The 21,129-nt window shown below is 38.0% G+C and overlaps 1 protein-coding gene across 1 annotated transcript in view; it reads right to left on the bottom strand.

The window, feature by feature from the left end:
• LOC104283573 (connector enhancer of kinase suppressor of ras 2-like) overlaps window positions 1-21,129 on the bottom strand; it is a 210,549-nt gene that overhangs the window by 99,134 nt on the left and 90,286 nt on the right. The window contains exons 3-5 of the mRNA XM_009881773.1: window positions 10,327-10,529; window positions 8,782-8,869; window positions 1,341-1,382 (exon numbers count right to left, since the gene is read on the bottom strand). Coding sequence (XP_009880075.1) covers window positions 1,341-1,382; window positions 8,782-8,869; window positions 10,327-10,529 — 333 coding nt within the window. The remainder of the gene's footprint in view (window positions 1-1,340; window positions 1,383-8,781; window positions 8,870-10,326; window positions 10,530-21,129) is intronic.

Below are 21,129 nucleotides of genomic sequence, written 5' to 3'. Positions count from 1 at the left end.
TTCCTGCTAAAGATGTATTTCTAGAAGTCATATACAGTTAGAATTGTGGGTTAAAAGGTGTATATGTGTATGTGTGTATATATATATGCACACTCCAAATCCCAGAAGATTTCAGTGCTTTTAGAAGTTCTTTTCAGAATCAGGTTTGCAACAGTAAGCTTTTTTCTAAAAGTCACTGTATGCTTTCTGAATTTAACAGCACATCAATGTTTTATGGCAAATTTTAATCCCCGCTGGAAGCGGAGTATGTGTAAAAGGCTTTAAGAAAAAAAAAAAAAAAGAAAGAAAAAAAAAAGTCAGGCACTTGGTTAGAGCTTGTCAAAAGCTTATCTGAACCTGTAAATCCTTTGAGATTTCCCTTTCAGCATAGGTTTTAACTCTATCTCAGTGTCAGTACAAGTTTTCAATGCAGGTACCAGGAAAATATAAAGTATTTGAACTTAAAGGCCAATATCTAATCAATAACTTCCTGTAAGATTCTTCCATTCCACTATGCCATTAGATTTTTTGAGTGCTGAAGGCATGAAATGCTCAGTCTGACAACCAATGCAGCTAGTAATGCACCAGGTCTGATGGATCCATTGCTGTAATTCCCCACCAGCAATCCTAGTAAGAGTATTACATTAGTAAGAGTACTGTGAAGCTTCTGAAACAATCTAAGAACAATAATTATAAATTTGTAATTAACTGTAGGTATAACAGAGAGGATTTCTCCAGGGAACTGTGTGGAAAGGAAGAGTGAGAGGGAGTATCTGGCCTTGCTTGCTAAAATAAACAATCATAAGTAGGGAATAGAAGAAGAAAGCTGATTCTTAAGCCTTAAACTTGAAAGACATCCAATTTAGGAAAGAGTAAAAAGGCTTGGTAGGAATGATTAAGTGAATGAAATAATATTCCATAGGCCTCCAATCTTCAGAGAAACTGGAAATGGTACCTTAGGTGAAAAAATATTTTGTTAATATTGTTTGAGTAGATTCTCTCAATTTCTTTACATTGAAGCAAAAAAAAGACTTTTTAAAGTGTTAAATCTAGAGTACTGGGGCAGCCATTAAACTGGCTGGTAGGAGACAACTAACATGCACCAAGTCGGTTTCAGGGGGTCACAAAACATGTAAGTTGATATCTTGCTCTCACTGGTCTTGGAAATAAATTTTAATTTTTATCTATTTGATCTTTTTTATGAAAACTTTTTTTAGCCACTGATATAATTCATCAGAAGTTGTGTCAAATAGTAAGAAGCTTTATTTTCCTGTGGTAGCTTTAATTTTTTTTAAAAAAAATCATTTAAGTGGATGGAGTAGGATTAGAGAATACCAAAGCAGAATACTTAGATTACTTACCACATGAAGAATTTTATTTTCTGTTTCATACACTGTACAATCCTGCGGTAAAATAAAACAAAAACAATTAATGCACATTATAAGAAAGAAAAGAATGCTTTATGCTGATAACTCTCTCTTATAGAGGTACCTGTAAAGACAAATGATCTCTCGAGTTTTGCCATGTCCAAAAGGTTACTTTACAGTCTTAGGAAACTTGACTTCTCTTGTGGCTGGTTAACCTCAGGGACTTATTCTTCCCTTTACAGTCATGAAACTCTCATGCTCAATACTAGCAACAATAGAAATGTAAGTCAGAGGGGACAGATTCGTGATAGCAGAGAAAAAAGTAATTGAATATAATTAATCTAGCATGTCAGAAATTCAATGATGCACAGAGTAAGAGATACATTGCCTAGCCTTAAATCAGGCAGAATGTTTGTTAGCTGTTCTACAAGTTGTGTGGAGTGCAGACAGTTGTGTCAGACCTACCACTAGGTAGATTGTGTTACTATAAAGCATGGGAAGGAAAAGTAAACACAGAATATTTTGACAAGTACAATGATAAAGATGTTAAAACATGGTCTGTCCACACAGTCAGTTTGGCGCACTCCATCTTTTGACTCGAGGCCCTGATTGTCTACACTGTCCACAAGGGACAAGAAACAGCAGTGGTCCCATCTCCTGGGAGGAATCACAGAATGGTCAGGGTTGGAAGGGACCTCTGGAGATCATCCAGTCCAACCCCCCCTGCCAGAGCAGGGTCACCTACAGCAAGTTGCACAGGATGGCGTCCAGACAGGTTTTGAATGTCTCCAGTGTGGGAGATTCCACAACCTCTCTGAGCAGCCTGTTCCAGTGCTCTGCCACCCTCAAAGTAAAGAAGTTCCTTCTCATGTTAAGATGGAACTTCCTATGTTCAAGTTTGTGCCCATCACCTGTTGTATCACAGGGCACCACTGAAAAAAGACTGTTCTCATCTACCTGGCACCCTCCCTACAAGTATTTATAAGTATTAATAAGATCCCCCTCAGTCGTCTTTTTTCTAGACTAAAAAGACCCAAGTCCCTCAGTCATGTAACTGCTCTAGCTTTGGACTTTGGAAGGCACAAGTCACACCACAAAGGGACGGGAAAGGACACAGGCTTGCTCATGCTGAGCGCTGGTCCAGGGATATCGAAAGGGTTTCACTGCCTTAAGGCCTCCCACACAACCCCATCTCAGCTTTCCATTACACGACATTGCTATTAACCAATTTAAAGTAGGCCTGAAAAACAATATCCCTGATCAACCTCTTCATTTGCTTAAGACTTGTAACTTCTAGAACAGTCATTTTCCTATTTTACTTAAGTAAATCTTATCACTACATAACTGAAGAGTCCTTACTCCCGTAACTTGCATTTTGATTTAGGGATATTACAGTGGCTAGAATATGGCTTTTCCTTCATGAAACAAAGCATAAAAATTCCTTAAAGAGATCTACTGTCTCTACTGCTTTTTAATGGTTTTGAAGACTTCTTCCGTACAGTCCTCTATAAAGCAAGACACAGTCACGCAAGACAGTATTTAACCCTTTCGTACAGGAGCGGGCCCAAGCGCACCAGGGCAGCTCTGCCCCACCCTTCTCCTGCCACGCAGCACTTCGAATCACCACACAGGCTCTCAAGCTGTATTTTACTAAAGCATAAAATTAAAAGGAAAATACAGAAAACTCAAGTTTGCCAGACAGAGTGAGATTCAAATAGACTCCCCCAGAAGCTCGGTCCCCTCTGAGGCCAGCCGCAACCCCCACGGCCAGGCTCCCTCTCCCCACAGCCCCAGAACCCACCGCCACTCGCCCACGGCAGGCAGGCAGCCCACCACACGCCTGCGCGGTGAGCACCAGTCTGCAACATCTACCTGTCGCCAAAGGGGTGCTTTTCTGAAACAAAATCTGAGGAGAAAATATTTCTGAGGTTTCCAGGCATCTCCCCGTGTTCAGGGAGGCTGACACCCCGGCCCCGTGGCTGGCGGGAGTCCCAGAGCCCTGTGAGGGAAGGAAGGAAGAGGCCGCCACAAGACACGCTGAGGGCCAGGCAGGGTGGGATCCTCGCCTCACCAGGGACCTCGTTCATCACAGGAATCTCGTTTATAATGCCATACTGGCACTGATTATTTACATTTAAGTGAACTAATGGTTAATAACTAAAAAAATTATGTTGGGAAATTGCTAAATACTTCTCCAAATGCTATGTCACATTGGAAAAGCTTTCTACAATGCAAGATAAGGATTTCAGGACATATTTCTAAGGACCAGGATATGACAAGCAAAAAACCCTGACTTATTTGTCTCTTTTCCTTGAGGAAGCTTTAAAGTAAATTTAAATATTTACTGATATACCTAAAAGATCCCCTCAAGTAACTTAAGATTCCCTATAGTTCTCAAGATTTCCTCTTTCCTGGGTCTTAATATGTTAGCAATAACACTTAATTGCTTTAAACTTCCCATGAAATAATTCCAACATCCTCACTCCGTTTACTCTAGAAGTAGATTAGCTCTATGATCAGCTTAGGCTGTGACACTCTTTGCGAGAGAAGCAGCAGCGGAGTGGCAGACCGCCGCTGCTCCTGCCAGCAGCTCCCACCCCGGGCTGTGTCCCACCCCGGCGGCCGTGCCCAGCGCGCCCACCTCTTCCTTTGAGGACCCTGTCCCACAGCCCACCTGAGGCTGCGGCAGGGCAGCCTTAGCCTGCTCCGCCACTCTGCCCTGGGCACAGGTAACTGTCATGCCCTTAACTCTAAGGGCCCTGTTTATTTTGGAGGATTGGCATTTTTGTAGGTAAATTACTTTCTAAGTGAATACAGTTTAAAGACTATTGTTACAGAATAAGAGAGTTAAACTCAGAAGATTCTGAGTGTCAAGGAACACAGAGAAGAATTTATATTAGCATTTCATGGTCAAGTATCCCTTTGATGTTTCTTCTGTATTCATACTGTTATTTTCTACAGCACAAAAAAAGAATTCAATTAGTCAGTTTGGTTGGCAGTGCCCAAGGCAGTTTTTCCTACAAGTTTTGCACACTTCAAACAGCACATCCACCATCTCCTTTTAACCCTCCAAGTACCAAGAGAACAAAATGATCACAGCAGGGCTTACAGCTTGACTTCAGAGCTAATGCTCTTTTTTAAATTATTCCTTTAATTTCTGTGCTAGAAATACAATATGAGCTTCATTCTGAACAAACTTAATTACTTCAGGTCAAAAAATAGAGCACTTATGTATAGTAAAACTGAAATTTTACTGTTTTATAGAGCAGAATTAATGTTAGCTATACTTATGTTGCACAGTCAAGATTACATTAGCATAAAAAGTGTTAATGGCTTTGGGATTCCTTCCAAAATAGATGCATATTGACTTTTTTTTTTTAATACATCAGACTAGTTTAACTGAGAGGTTAAAAGCACTTGCAATATTATACTAAAATGTTAATATATGTAGGTCACAATATTCTTCTGATTTATTTTTCTCTGATACATAACAATGCACTAGAGATCTCATTAAAAAAAAAATCATCCAGGACCAACGTTTATAGAATTTTGATCTATTTTTCTTAGAAAATAAATAATATAGGGATATTCTTTCTACATCCTCCATAAGCAAGATAGATATGATAAGAATATTTTTTCTTAGAGTTTAAAAAACTCTTAAAAAATTCATAGCTGCATTCTATTTCCCCTCTGTAAAATGGTAAAATACAGGAATTACAAAAATTAGTCACAGCAGCAGTATTACATACAAGTCAGCTTCTGCCCTATCCAGAACATCCTACCTTTCAAAGGCACGCTACACCTTCACAACTGCAAAGTAAACCACCATTCTTTTGAATAGTCATAAAGAGAAAAGGTCAGTAGGACTTGTGTGCGCCCACAGTGTAGTCACTATTTCAGTCTATGATTCCAAAAGAAAGAAATGCGAGTACTACTGAAATTTGCAGATACCATAAAGAATGCTTTATGACAAGTCTTGAGGACAGTTAACTAACACTTAAAAATACGAATACATGTAACATATTTAGTTCATTCATGTAGTATAATTAAACAACATGAGTTAAGTCAAGTACTGAAAAGAAGCAGAGACCCTATAAAGGAGCAGCTCAGAACAGAACTTAAAGCCTTGTGTTGTTTGCTGGTTGAATGTTATTTCCCAATATAACACTGCAGTAAAGATTACTGCAATCTTTGAATGGTGGACATAACAAAATGATATTTAAAAGCATATTGCTTGCATACATAAAATCAAACACTTCTGGAATTTACACATTAAAAAGAACAAGATTGCTCTGAAATAAGGCAAATATACAATGGTAAATACACTAAAGTAACTTACTTTACTAGGTTTAATTAAGGTAAAGACTCAGTCGTAATCTATATTTAGAAAATAGTGAACAGATGTTTGATAACAAAATGTTCTTTAGCAAATGCAAGCAAAATAAGATTGAGGAGCTGAAAGCTGAAGTCTGCAAAGTTCAAACTGAAAATAACACCCACGTTTTTAATGGCAGTTGCTGAATCATAGAATAATTCGAGTGGAAGGGACCTCTGGAGGTTATCTAGCCCAACCACCTGCTCAGAGGAGGGCAAATTTAGAAGTTAGACTGGGTACAGGAAACTACTAAGAAACAACAACTTCTATCAATTGTAGTATGAACGAGGTAGCTTCAAAAAACGTATGCTTCACCCTGAACATAAAGTATTTGACTAAAAAGAGGGTAAAAATCTGTGACATGGTGTCTGAATTTATCTCAGTGAGGTTAATCAAACATTAATAAAGGGAAGAACAAGCAAAATTTTGTTTGTCTTTTGATGGAAAAAAATAGCGTGAGCTGTGCTGACGTTCTTTGGTAAGACACAGACAAACTTTTTGTTAAGAGAACATTTGTTCCTGCAGTTTAATGCATGGATCAAAAGTAGCTAGCACAGGATTAAACATCTTTGACATAATCCAGACAAAAAATAATAACAAAAACCAACTTTTACTAGAAGTAGTGAATTCTTTCTACTCAGTGAAAAATTAACCAATGGCTACATTTTATGAACAAAATTCCAAACCTATTCTTCCCCAGTTATTCCAGTTATCTTTCCCCCAGGGTAGCCTTGGTATGAGAGCATGACCAAATCCACATTCAGTTACATTAGTCTGGTGGGTTCATTTTCAGAGAAAAAATAAGCTAGTCTACCTTGAAGCTAGAGCTACACTTCAAAATGAAGTCAAAAGAGAGTTCAAATATTTGCAATACTCTGATCTAACATGCTTTTTTGCACATTATCATCAACACTTTTTGATGGGACATCACACCTCAAAATCAGGATGTTTCTGCAGCTTTCTGCATAATGCTATTCTTTTCTAGTTTCCCTACTTGTTTTAGGGAAGGTGAGATCATGAGTGATAAGAAAACTGAGCAGAATAAAGTAAATTACCAAGCATAAATAGACAGGTAAAAAAATTCTCTAAAACTAGAGAATAAAGATCAATGTTCTTGTAACTAGTATGAGAAGATACATTTACAAATAAACAAGTGACTGCTTATTCTTTGTAGCATTTACATGGTATGTAAATAACAATACGCAACATTGCAGTTCATCTGGTTTAAATTTTGAATGACGATCCATCTTCACACTCACACAGAGAAAGAATATGACCTAAAAGCTAAAATATCTACTTCCTTATTAGATCTAAGAGGATGTCACTCAGATATTTTATTTGCACAAAATATATCTTCAGGTTGAAGACATTCCTCACAATGTGCTGAATGCATTGCCTTGACTGCTACTTTCAGACTGACTAAATTAGATACCTAAAATTTGTACCATTCCAAAACCAAGGAGTATCTGAAAGGATCTAAGACCTAGGTTTCTATTAGTTATGCCTTTCAATTCATATTTTAGCCTACAGTTAAGACTGCAATTCTGGTTTAGGTGAGACATTTCTGCTTTCACACATTAAGATCAATTTTCCACAGATTTAGTGACAGCAAAACTGTCTCCCTATGAATTATTTTGTTTTATCTACTCTTTCTGGTGCTGTTTAATATACTGTAAAAAGATCTCAATAGATGACTACCAAACAACCGAGGTCTGACAATAACATAAGGAAAAGACAAAACTTGATTTGTAACCGACCTGAAGAACTAACTGAACATTTTTCATCTTGGAATGTCTTGAAATTTATGCTAAAATATTGATTGTTTTTAAGTTGTCAAAAGAAGTACAGCTTTGAGAGTGGAGTTGAATTGAAAAAAAAAGAAACAAACTATTGCTGGCAGAGGAGAACTGAATTTCATCTGCCAAAAGCAGTGAAATGAACGACAGAAATGGAGACAGCAATCCAAAATTATACTATTTTCACCTAGACCACAGGGAAAAATCAAATTCACACAAACAATGTGCAGTATCAGCGGAAGGGTGGAATCAGAATCCGAGACTTTTATACTGTAGAAAAGTTCGTTTTGCTTAGTCTGTAAATCAAAAATAGCCTAGTGCTATAAACACCTTGTAAGAGAAAGCTTAATAAAGACACATAATGAAATGCCTAGATAGGATTTTTTGTTTTCTTCTTGCTTCCCCTCTTACAGTACTTTCATCTTTCTCTTCTACTTCATTCCAAGACAGCCCTGCCTGTTCTCTAATCTCTCTATGTATACCAGAAACACTATTTTGCCTCATCAATATTTTCATCCACTCACAAGAGAAGCTTACTGTAAATGTTTGTAGAACTAATTTCCACTCAGTCTTCCTGTACCTATATATCACCTCTTCTCTTACTTCAGGGGCAGACAATGTCACAGACTCTTATTATTTGTATACTATGGAGCACTACGGAACCAGACAAATTAAAGTTATGTACCTGTGGATTGTACTACATTACAATTAAGTAATGAATGTCAGTGGTGATAATACTGCTACCCTTAATCGTTCCATATTTTGTTTTGTTTAGTTATTAACATGAAATATTCATAACATAAAACACTTTCATGTAACTGGCTCTCTTTTAAGTGAAGAAGCCACAGTACATGTTCTGGGTATATCTGTATGCATTCTAAGAACTTGTCCCTGAAAGATTTTTGATCATTTGTATCTTAATCTGTAATAAACTGTTAGCAGTAGTTAAGCTGTTGCTCACTGTGGCTTTGTTCTTTTGTTTAACACTTGCACAGTGGTAGATAACCTAACATGAAATTGTCTACTCAAAAGACAAATGGATTATTTTTAACTTCACGCTATTCCTCAATCTATCCAGGCACATTTGGATAACCCAAGTCCAAAAAACTTCCTGTCACTCCCAGCAAAAGAGAATATGCTAAGAACAGAGAGATAATGATACAACAATTTTTCTGGTGAAGCAAAAGTTTAGCAATGTTTTTACTGTTGCAATTTCTAAACAACAGTATGAAGCGGACTCAGAGTGGAAGGTAACCACTCCTACCTGTTGCACAATGGTTGTTAGTTCCAGGCACAGTTGAACAATGTTGTTTTTCAGCAGTGAGTATTCTGTCACGCTGACAAATGGAGACCTGCGACAAAGGAAGGATAGGATTATACAGCATTAAGGATTATGACTGCTGTTTGCAGTATAAGCAGTTGTTAAACAGATTTATGGTTAGTAAATTTGTTTCACAGAGGCAAATATAATCAGGTTGGATAATTGTTCTATAGTTTTTAAAAAAAAGTCCTGAAATAATTAATACAGTTTTCAACAGCACAGTCTTACTGTTTTTTGGAGTCTTCACAGGCATTTAGAAGATATATGAATATAGAGATCAGTTCTACGCCACAGAAATGTGAGTCACTTAATCATGACAACCTCCAGCAGCAATTTACACAACTTTTGTAAAATACACCTTTGAAACAAGAAAGGCAGGAAGGATGTAAATTGGATTTTGGCCAGAACATCAGAAGTTTTCGTTCTTGTAGGAAGTGGAAATAGGAGCTTCCAAACAATTATTAGTCCAGATTTCTTTTGTACGGCTCATTAAAGACAGCATTTGTAGTATGACATCACTCTTCAGCAGCAGTTAGCATGTTAATTCAGAGAGCAACGTAACGCTTACTTAGTCACTAAGAGCTTCCTGCACACTCAAATTTTCTTCAGGCTTTCCAAATTCTAGCTGAATCTAACCCCATTTGAATTTATAAGAACTGACAAGGTCACAGTCCAAGAGAATATGACTGCTGGCATTAGGTTAGGAAGATGTCACCAGGATTATACAAATCCTGTAAAGGAGGGTGATTCACTCTCACTGTGATTTCTAAGGTGCCATTTATACATTCAACAGCATTCAGATTCAAGATAAAGCTATCCCTTGCTGTAATTCCAAAGAACGAGAAACAAAGCATAAATGCTCTGAAGCTATTTTATGTTTTGGTTTCTGTCTTTCCATAGTCAAAATTTTAACATTTTTTCAGAGAGATACTTTTAATCAAATTCTCATTTCATGTTGAGGATTAACCAACACCACACCTGTACTTAATACATCAATCCTACTCTTGATAGAAAAATATAATAAGAAAATTTAATTTTCAGACTAAGCAAGTGCTGCAATTTATTTTGAATATTGTGAATTGATTCGGCCAATGCCAGCTTTTTTGTATCTTTTTGATGGCTGAAGGACAGTTCAAACTCCACAGTCTTTTCTCCCTTCTTTCTGAAATTGCCAATGACATTACCACTTGTGACAGTGAGATGTCAACTTGGAACAGTATAAAAGTATTCATTTCACACAAAATACTATAGACTGAAAGGAATCTGAAAAAATAACTAGGGAAAACTTTAATGCCCTCCTGACAGAAAAGGGTACTACATTTTTGCCTCCAATATTTGAGAAATTTGCACACCAAAATTTAGAGGTAGAATTCCCCAACTGCCATTTTAATATGAGAATAAAAGAGTACAAGAGAAAAAGAAAGAACAAATACAAAACAAACCAAAGAATTATTCTTATGCATAAAAGATCAAGGAATAGTAAATTACCTGTCCAGCCAGGCTAGTAAGTTCTTGGCAGCACCAATCAGGTCAACTACAGAGGTAAGAAAATCATTTGGCAGGCGTCTGGAGGCTCTGCCATCATAATGGCCACTCCTCCTTCTACCCGTTATAAAGTTCTGAAGATTTTTGGCTGAGGCATTCAGCTTGTGAGACAGAGTTCTCAGGTTTTCGGTCTCCAAACCATAATTCTGAGGGGAAAGAAGATACACAATTAAGTGAAATAGCGTGTTTTCAGCTACGTGAACAAAACTGTGAGGTTAAACATTCTGAATGGTGTTGGCTGAAAGGATAGGGTAGTTACGTATGCCTGATGTTAGGCTAAGCAACAGGCTACTTTGTTTAGAACATACAGGGTGCATCCATCCTGTTACCACAACAGCCTGTGCTGTCTCAACGCTCACAGTGCTGGAGTCCCCAAACCCATTGGTGCAACGGAGTCACTGAGGGAAGGCAGAAAGAATCCCCATATGCTGGGTGTCAAGGCCTTTCCCATTTTCAAGAAATGGAGATGAGTCATTCCACTGTGGCGGACTTCTGTGGTTCAGTGTTGGTGTATTTGCTACCTCTGCGAGCAGGTCTTTAGCGGTCCCACTGCACAGGATCTCACTCACTCAGATTTGTTTTAGCCCCTGTACTAACTTGTAATAACTTAGCCTTAGCAGAACTTCCCTTTTATTTATGTTGTGGATAAGGTATAAAATCTTACATGGCCTCAGTGACAGGCTTTTACAGGAAAATACCTTCCTGAACCCTGCTATTGTTGGTGAGCAGCTGTCCCATATGTCATATAACCTGGGAACAGTCAAATCAGGTCAGAGCAAAGATGAAGTTCTCCTGTTCCCAATGACTGCATAGGGAAGAATCTCAGAAAACAGCAGACATGTAATAACAGCTGGCAGTAGTTTAGACACTTCAGCCAGTGATAGTGTCTTCATATTTAACAGTTGTTAATTGATTTTCTTCCACTGTCCTAATTCTGACTGAGGGGCGGGGGGAGAGGGGAGGAGGTGTTGAATCTAAGTAAAGTTTTCTACACACAAGTCCCTTTTCCCTCTTCCCACATTCCTTGATCCATGTCTCTGTCCTTTTATCACCAAGCCAGTTCCCCACTCAGACCCAGGTAATAAGCACAAAGATATCTCAGCTCATATATATTAAATAATTCACTCAAATTCACATAGAAAGTCTCAAACTGACTGCAGATTTCTTGCTGCCACAACAGGATATAGCACATGAAAGAATTTAATGAGCATTTAAACAAAATCAGCTTTCAGAGTATGAACTGATTGCTCTCTATTAATTTCAGCTATGCATATGCTACAGAGGATGACTGATCATGAGTATCACATGTTAATTTTTCTGCCTAAACTCCTTCCTCAAAACAGAGAATAAAGAACCACAAACACTACACAATATATTGACTAATAAAAAGCTTATGAAATGGGATTGTATGGAAGTAAAAAAAAATGCAAACTAATGCTTGGTAAGATTGTTTGGATCACTTATAGCTGGTACTTAGCACTATGACTCCTCTGCCAGCAGCTCTCCCTCTCAACGTTCACTCTGAAAAATAAATCAAGCCCCTTGCCTCCAGCTTGGAGGGCAACCTACAAGGCATGGAAACACTTTGCTATCTTAGCTTACTGCAAAGAACTTATATTTTAAAATAATTTTAAATACTAGGGACAGAATTAGCTCATTGTTATACATATATCGTGCCTAAAGCATCACAATCAGTCAATGAGATTTGGAAGCATCCAGTTTAAGACTGAATAGTGAAGCAAACGAAAGTTACATTGGTTTAGCTACAGATGAGAACAATTCTCTTCATCTTTTTTCCAGAACTAATACTGTACAGTTAGAAACAGCATCACTAAAGTCAGTCATTCTATTTTGGAAAAGTTGAAAGTTAAAAAGCAAGTTGTATTTGATATTAGCATGCCATCTGTTTAGTATTGGCAGCTAATCTTTCTTTTATTAAAGCACTGAAGCAATTGCTTCCCCTGCTCTACTTTTCTTTCAACTTTTACTCGTGCCAAGATGATGACCAAGTGGATATATTGGGATGCCTTTACCAGCCAGCAACCAGCTAGGCAGTGCTTGGTTTCCCCTCAGAAAGAGTTTGATTTTGCACAGTCAACAACACATTATAAGGATGATAAACCAGATCTTCCTGGTTTTATTTCCAAGTCCAACCTTGCTTATCCCTGTGGAAACAAGCAGAAAATGTTTCTCCCAATAAGTCATTATCGCATAAAAGCTCTGGAAACTGTCAGTTTACATTCAAGAAAAGCCAAGCAGGAAAGTAAACAGTTTGACCAGTGAATCTATAAAAGCCAGTACACTTTTACCAGAAAGCAAATGCCTGAATTTTGAAGAAAGTATGCTATATACTAGCAGTGTAATCAACTGGAGTGATCTTGCCCAAGTCATGGGAAAACACACAGATTGAACAGAAAATGTGTATTGAGGAAATACACCTAGTGAGCAAGTTCTTCACTTTATCTTGAAGTTTATTAACATGCCGATGGCAACCTCAATTAACGTCAATATAAAATTTAAAATATAGCAAAGCATAGATAAAATATGTTCATAAAGATAATCAGGAGATGAAAGGAAATTTTTCAGCACAGTAAAAGTGCTGATGCAAGTTAATTGTTTAGCTGAGACTTGGCAAGACCAAGTAAATGGAAAAAGATAAAAATATTACAAAAATGACAGCGAATCAATATCTCTGTAGAAGAGAGACGTTGTATTGCTCTAAATTTAAGCTTGGCTCTAATCCAAGATCTTAATTTTCAAATGAAACAACCATAACCAACTATAAATTGGGAAAAAGACTGGTTAAAAATAACCCTTGAAAGTATCATCTCCGAGCACCTCATCCTAATTTACTGCATGGCAGCTCACCTCATGTCAGCTGCACATATTTCTCTCTCCACTGCAACCTCCCACGCAGTCTGTTTGTGGATGCCACAAAGCCCCATGAGCCCCACTGTGGCAACACATTACAAAGATATTGAAGGAAGCTCTGGACCCTTTCGGGCTTCCCTAGTCAGCAGCCAGGGTGATGGGATTTAAAAGAGATTGTTCCAGAGGAGAAAAGAGCAAACAGGTCTAGCAGAAGGTGTCCTTGCCCATGGCAGAGGGGTTGGAACCAGGTGATCTTTAAGGTCCTTTTCAACCTAAACCATTCTGTGATGATTCTACAGAAGTGGTTTGTTGAGGACTTCTGCCAGCTCCCTCAGTACCCTCAGGTGGATCCCATCCAGCCCCACAGACTTGTGTATGTCTAAGTGCTGTAGCAGGTCCCTCACCATTTCCCCTTGGATTATGGGGGCTTCATTCTGCTCCCCACCCCTGTCTACTAGCTCAGGGGGCTGGGTACTCAGGGAACAACTGGTCCTACTGCTAAAGACTGAGGCAAAGAAGGCATTAAGTATCTCAGTGTCCTGGTTTGAGGTGTCGTGATTGTCATCTGTCCTGCCAGCCGGTGTCTTGATTGTCATCTCGGGAGCTTGATACGGTTTTGTATATATTTCATTATTTTTTATTTTATTTTATTATTAATATTTCATTAAAGTAGTTTAGTTCCTTCTAAACTCGTAAGTCTCTTTTTCCTCCTCTGCCCCTCTCTCTGAAGAGGGGTAGAGGAGAGCATCTGTCGGTCCCATCTGGGGTCCCCCAGGTCCCCAGTAGCCGATTTGGCCTAAATCGCGACACTCAGCTTTTTCCTCCTCCTTTGTCACTGTGTTTCCACCCCCATCTACTAAAGGCTGGAGACCATTCTTCATCCTCCTTTTATTGCTAATGCATTTATAGAAACTTTTTTTTATTGTCCTTAACATCAGAAGCCAGGTTAAGTTCTAGTTGGGCCTTAGCCCTTCTAATTTTCTCCCTACTTAGCCTACGTAGAAGAGTTGCAGTTTACGATAATGAGTAGGTGGGTAGCCTTGTTCTGAATACATGACACTGCAAGTATCCAGACCTCTTCAGATTCCTGTAGGTATCTCATCTGCATGATGTTAACTGAGATAATCTCAAACCTGCCAGACTAAATCATTATCACAGCTATCTTATCAGAGTTCAGTTTGCATAGCCATATATGCTGCTCTCACTGTGTTAAATATGTGCTGTTATTGTCAGACGCACCATAGAAATGATGCTCCTGAGCATGTAAAATTCTATCTCCTGGCAGGTGATTTCTTTCTTGCACAGTAAATCCTAGATATAATTTCTCATTTAAAAAGAAAGGGAGGGAGAAAAAGCCTCTAAAAGGGACAAGAGGGTGCCATTAACATAGGCAGGATTATTTTTCATACCAAGAGTAGGGGAAAAGACCCAAGCAAGGTTTGTTCCATTCCCTGGTTTTGTTCCATGATGCTTAAGGTTGTCGCATAGTAATTTTTATCAAATTACTCTATTAGTGGAAACATGCAGGTTGAGAAAATGAATAATATTAAAGTAACCCCAAATGCTGTCTAGAAGAACTACAGAGCCATACAGTATGTCAAACTATTATGAAATCTGGATCATGAAACTGCACAGTGAGAATAGAAAGTGGACTAAAGCTGACTACGCTCCATTTCAGTAAAACGGGCCTGACAGGTATATTGCAGAAAGGGTAACTGCTGGAAGGAAATGCCAAAGTAACAGCAAATCTTGAATGCAGCAAGATGTGACTGGTAAAACTATTAAATATTTACTTAAGCTTCTTCACATAAAACCACTGTTCAAACAGTTAGAAATTCTGTATATCCACTGAGTGTAATACACAACAGCATTACCACCTTCACAAAAGAGTTACATGGAGATTATCTGAGTTGTACAGTGACAGACTGATTCAGTGGAATACTTTAGGTTGGAGCTCAGCAGTTCCTGATGCCCTGTTCAACGACAGGAGTTGGAAAGAAGGATTTCAAAAGGCAGAAATTAAACACAAATGTGAGATCAGAGCCAGACAAGCTTATTATAGAAGAATATCATTAGCAGCAATACCAAGATGAAGCTGTGCTTAGTGTCTCTTGTTAGTGGGATGTACAACTGACAGGTTTAAGGAAAAATCTGCTTGCTGTCTGTAAAACACAGTTTTCAATTTTAGCAATTTCATTCTCTAATTGTCTGATTTTCAAACTACCAGTGAGGATTCCTGCCATCTTCGCCTCTCCTGTTCAGTTTGAGCTGCCTGTTTCGGCGTTCCTAGTGATTAGGGTTACGCTAGGGTGACAAGAGGGAAGAGACAGGACAGATCACCTCCAGGGCTTTTGCAGTTGATCATTTTTTTTGAAGTACAGAAAAAACAGGTGGCTGTTGTCAGAAGTGCTAGAATTCAGAAGACAGGAGAGAATACTGGTTTTTTTTTGAACAACCTGAAATAGACTGTTGTTTTTACGAGTGAAGAGTGGAAGATACAATGTAAGACATAAGTTGTTGAATATTCCATATAGTTAAAAATGCATACTGGAAATTGAAAAATAGGAAACCTGCATCCAAACAGATATTTCTGCCTTTTTATGTCGTAAATCCAAAATGCAGAAATAGCTAAATACAGTGTGACAATGAACTCCCGCTCTGCATCTATGTCAATTCCAGCTAAAAATTCCACTTGTTTCATACATGCGTTCTGGTATGCCATTCCATTCATAAAAGACAGTGGGAAAATTAAGTAAATTTTTTATCCACCTGATAATAACACCTGTGGTTTTTACATATTCAAAGAAATGGAGTGAAAAATAGTCTTCAGCTATGGCTCAGGGTGTTTTCATATCTTACTGCATGTATGTAATAACATCACAAATTAGCATTTTATGCTAATAAAAATATCTGTAAAAATTTTAGCTACTAAGATAAAATAGGCCAGATTATTGCTGCAAATGTTAAGACAAAAAATAACAAGTACAATGGAAAAAAAAAAGATAAGTGCTAATCAATTTTTTGTAAACTCTAACACCTGATGATCAAAAGAGCAAGAAATACCTGCAATATAAGAGGAATTTATTTCTTCTGTGGAGAAACTACCCTGTAATATATACTTAAAAGGTACTAATATAATGAAATTGTTTTGCTATAATGTAACATACAGAGGTAAAAAAAAAAATGTATGCACATTAAAATTCACCTGACACAGGGAATAATTTTAGCTAAATAGTTTATATCGCATAAAGTAATGACTTTAACTTACCTTAAAAACAAATTTATTTTTAATTACAGTAGTTTTTCTTGGTGTTGTCATTCATTTAAGTAGTTGGTGTAGTATATGTATAAATATAAGTATAAATATGTATAAATACATGGATGTATATCCAGCTTTTTCTGTATTTTGAGAACATTACAGTTTTCAGTGAACTATAAGGTTCAGAGAAATAAAAGTGCGGAGCAGTAGATCTGACTGAGGAGTTTAAAGGAAACAACCCTGTCTGAAATTCAAGCATCTTACATGAAATTCCCCATGTTAAGGCATTTAAATAACACAACCTAAATATTGTGCTACACTTCCATTTCTATGTTTCATGCATAAACTTAAAGAATCCCCACAATTTATCAGTCCGATCCAACTGCAGTAGCCATAGCCGTAGGTCTCAGTTTCAAATGACAGCTCAGGACCATTACCAAACCCATGCAGTAGATGTGCCTTTGCCCTGTGAGTGCCACCCTGCCCCTAACGCACAAACGTGCTTAGCACAGCAGGCTGCTGCCCCGCTCCCCCTGCCAGCCTGCCCTGAAAGCAGTACATCTGGACTCATGGCAGGCTCCACTCCTCCTCAGGGCTCAGTTTCCCAGTTGCTTTAAGCTGACGTATTTGCAGACTGCCACAGAAAGATGCTGCCATGTCCTCTTCCCGAGTCTCAGCACTGCTGTATAGTGAGCAGGGTTAGGTAATTAATTTTAAAGCTCAATCTTCAGGTGCATCTTCCCCACTATAGCCTGGTTTTCAACTCATTTTCAGATCGTGCACAAATTGACTTAAAGTTATTGTGGACTTGCAACATCTGATGCAGCTCTGCGGGGATGCTCTGCCCCTCCTCTGCTGGGAAAGCAGGTCTGGTCCCTTCCAGGCTGCCTGCTCACCCCCGCCAGCCCTCCTCTTCCCCAGGGATGCGCACTCACAGGCTCTCCATACGATGAGACCTCTCCCCACCTGTCTCCCTGGAGCACGGTTGCAGCGTGGGGTTCAGAGATGACTAGGAAAGAAAATTCCCCAAAGCAGCTCTGGGCTTTTGGAATCTCCTTTGGGAAAACACGATGCGCCAGATGGGATCCCACAACTCCCTGCTGTCTACATCGCTGTGTATGCTGCTCCTGCAAAGGCCATAGCTTCGTAATGAAAATTACAGTGTTTGTGATAGCATATAGTCATTTAGCACTTAACGAATAAAACCAGGCAAACACAGCCTGTTTAATAAAAGCAGAAAATCAAAATAATCATACACTATGATTTTAGCATAAATAGTTCTGCCACTTAAGTAGAATGAAAGCCATCAAAACACACTTTTTAGAAATTTCCTTTCTGGAGGTATGGTTTTAAAGGTTAAGAGGCTAACAGAAACCACAGTAGAAACCCAATTCTAAAATAACTGTCCCTATAAACTTTTCTTTGATTTCATCAGGTAGATCTGTTAAAATTTTGTGGTGATATTTTTTATGATACAACTTAAAACTGCAGTTATCAAAATAGTATGAAGTCAAAGTATGTGAGGCATTGCATTTCAGTCAGGCGCGTCATTTTTTCCTCTTTAAAAAGAATTTACAAGATAAATATCCATTATATGAATAGCAATTTGAAGGAGGTAAAATAAATTTTTCATGTAAATCACTAAGCTCCTTGTTCAAAATTAACTTAACAAATAAACAAGTTTTACTATAACATTTAAAATATTAAATTAAAAGTATTTATTAAACCTTGGTTCCACAGAATATAACCCACTTCAAGTATTTATTACAGATTTCACATAAAGTGCTGGGAGATCTAGACTGGTATTCTTTGTGAACTGAGGTGATATAAATTGAGCTGAAAAAAAGAATAAATTATACCTTGTAATTGGTGTATTATCTTTGGTAGTGTTAAAGTTCTGCTGGAGTGCTATGCAGATAGAAAAAAGAATTACTTGACTCAGTCTACTAACAGTTACAACTTTGGCACAGCCAGTGCTTATTGTACACTGGGGTATTTTTTTATTTTTTTTTTTTTATTGAGCTATCACTGTTCTAAACACATTGTATACCCGATTCTAGGGAAAAATGCAGTGCTTAACTGCCTGTGACCATTTGCTGATTACTAGTGTCTGAAGGCTCAGAGCTGAGACCTTGCTTAGAATCATAGAATGGTTTGGGTTGGAAGGGACCTTTTAAAGATCACTTAGTCCAACCCCCTGCCCCAGGCAGGGACGTCCTTCACCAGACCAGGTTGCTCAAAGCTCTGTCCAACCTGGCCTTGAACACTTCCAATGATGGGGCAGCCACAGCTTCTCTGGGCAACTTGTTCCAGTGTCTCAGCACCCTCATCATAAAAAATTTCTTCCTTATGTCCAATCTAACACTACTCTCTTTCAGTTTAAAACTATTACTCCTTGTCCTGTCACTACAAGTGCTGGTAAAAGGTCTTTCTCCACCTTTCTCATAAGACCCCTTTAAATACTGAAAGGCTGCAGTAAGGTCCACCAGAGCCTTTTCTTTTCCAGGATAAACAATCTCAGCCCATCTTCACAGGGGAGGTGTTCCAGCCCTCTGCTCATTTTCATGGCCCGTCTCTGGACCTGTGTCTTTCTTGTACTGGGAGCCCCAGAGCTGGATGCAGTACTCCAGGGAAGTCTCAAGAGAGCAGAGTAGAGGGGGAGAACCCACTCCTTCAACCTACTGGCCATGCTTCTATTTATGCTTCTATTTATGCAGTCCAGAGTACAATTGGCTTTCTTGGCTGCAAGTGCACATTACCATCTCATGCCCAATTTTTTACCCACCAGTATCTTCAAATCCTTTTCTGCAGGGCTGCTCTCAGTCAATTTATCACCCAGTCTATACTACTATTGGCGATTGCCCTGACCCATGTGCAGGACCCTGCACTTGGCCTAGTTGAACTTTGTGAGGTTCACATGGGCCCACTTCTTAGGCCTGTCAAGGTCCCTCTGGATGGCATCTCTTCCCTTTAACACATCAGCTGCAACATTCAGCTTGGTATCATCTGCAAACTTGCTGAGGGCGTACTCAATCCCATTGTCCATGTCATCGTTAAACAGTATTGGGCCAGTGGAGACTGTTGAAGGACACCACTTGTTGCTGGTTTCGATTTGGACATAGAGCCACTGACTGTGACTCTTTGGATGTGTCCATCCAGCCAGGTCTTTAATCATCTAATAGTCCATCCATCAAATCCACTTCTCCAATCTTAACCAAAATGCAGTCTTATATGATGCCTCCATCCAAATGGACAAAATGTCCTCCATCTAAAACCAACTAATCAAATCTGTTATGGAATATGAATCAGTACACAAATTCATATGTAGAGACTGAAACCTAAAACTGAACACATTTCCTGAATGGTAAAAATGGCACAATGATTATAATAAAATGCAAGTTTTGACAACACTTAACGACAAGTTAAACAAAATAAATCAAAGAAACAGTGTAAGTTTTATTAAGGAAACTGTCTCAGATGAGTGTCAGACTTGTCACTGCACAGTAGTGTTTTAATTGGGTAAAAATCATAATCACATAGTCTGTGAGCGAAGGAGTGAGGCATCTGAATAAGAGGCAATTGAACCCAATAAGACATTCTGAGAATTAGGTCTTATCACAACCCCCCACTTTTGCACGGTTTAACTTATCTGTCTGTAGTAAATGTGTAGTGGAATTACTATTATAATGGCCATTCCAGTTACTTTAGAGCAAGGAGATGCTATACTGCACACCTAAATATATTAACACAAAAAATTACACCTATTTTGATATTAATCAGGATCAATTTCCCAAATTAGAAAAGAAGCTTAGCTTACGAAATAAATTTGCATTGTTCTGCATTAGGGAAAGGAAAAAGTAAAGGACATATCTGGATATGTGGTACTCAAAGTAAAATATACAATATTTAATATATTTTAAAATATATAAAATCCTAGCGCCTGTTGTTTTGCAAACTATAAATGTATTAAGAAAATATATTCCACCTGGGGACTGCAGTTCAAGTGAAAAATTGCCCAAATTTGTTTCAGCTTTTTCTCTATAAAAGCTCTTCTCATTCTAAATCAGGAAATTAGCAACACTATAAAATAAAGACAATCCTTCTCACTATGTTTAATAACATTTGCCTATCAATTTATTATGACAGTTACACTGCAGTATTATAACCTAGTTTATGTGCACAGAACACAATGATATTTCATAAAAATAAAAGTATTGAATTTATTAATAACGATAGTAATACTATGCAAATATGCAACATTATAATACAAATTAGAGTATATTATCTGAAACACCTCAATTCCCCCTTGTGGTCCCTTCCATTATAATTATCCTACCTTTCAGAGAAAATTGTGTGACAATTCTGTCTTGTCTCTTGAGTCTATAATTTGGAACTTGTCACAGTGCTTCTAAGCACTTCATACACCTTCCTATTATCTTGTCAATAGATACATTAAGTAGATAGTAAGAAGATTAAATATTTTAACCTTATTTAAAAACGTAACATTTACATTACATTTTTAACTTCCAGAAGAAGCTTTAGCATTTCCATTGTCATTGATACATAAAAATGTAATCAGGCATAATCAAGGTGCCTTGAAAAGTCATTTTATTAAA

The sequence above is a fragment of the Charadrius vociferus genome, unplaced genomic scaffold, assembly GCF_000708025.1.
Source record: "Charadrius vociferus isolate BGI_N301 unplaced genomic scaffold, ASM70802v2 scaffold472, whole genome shotgun sequence".
Taxonomy (NCBI): Eukaryota; Metazoa; Chordata; class Aves; order Charadriiformes; family Charadriidae; genus Charadrius; species Charadrius vociferus.
The sequence above is the reverse complement of the archived record's forward strand: the minus strand, read 5'-3'. Positions and strand labels throughout refer to the sequence as shown.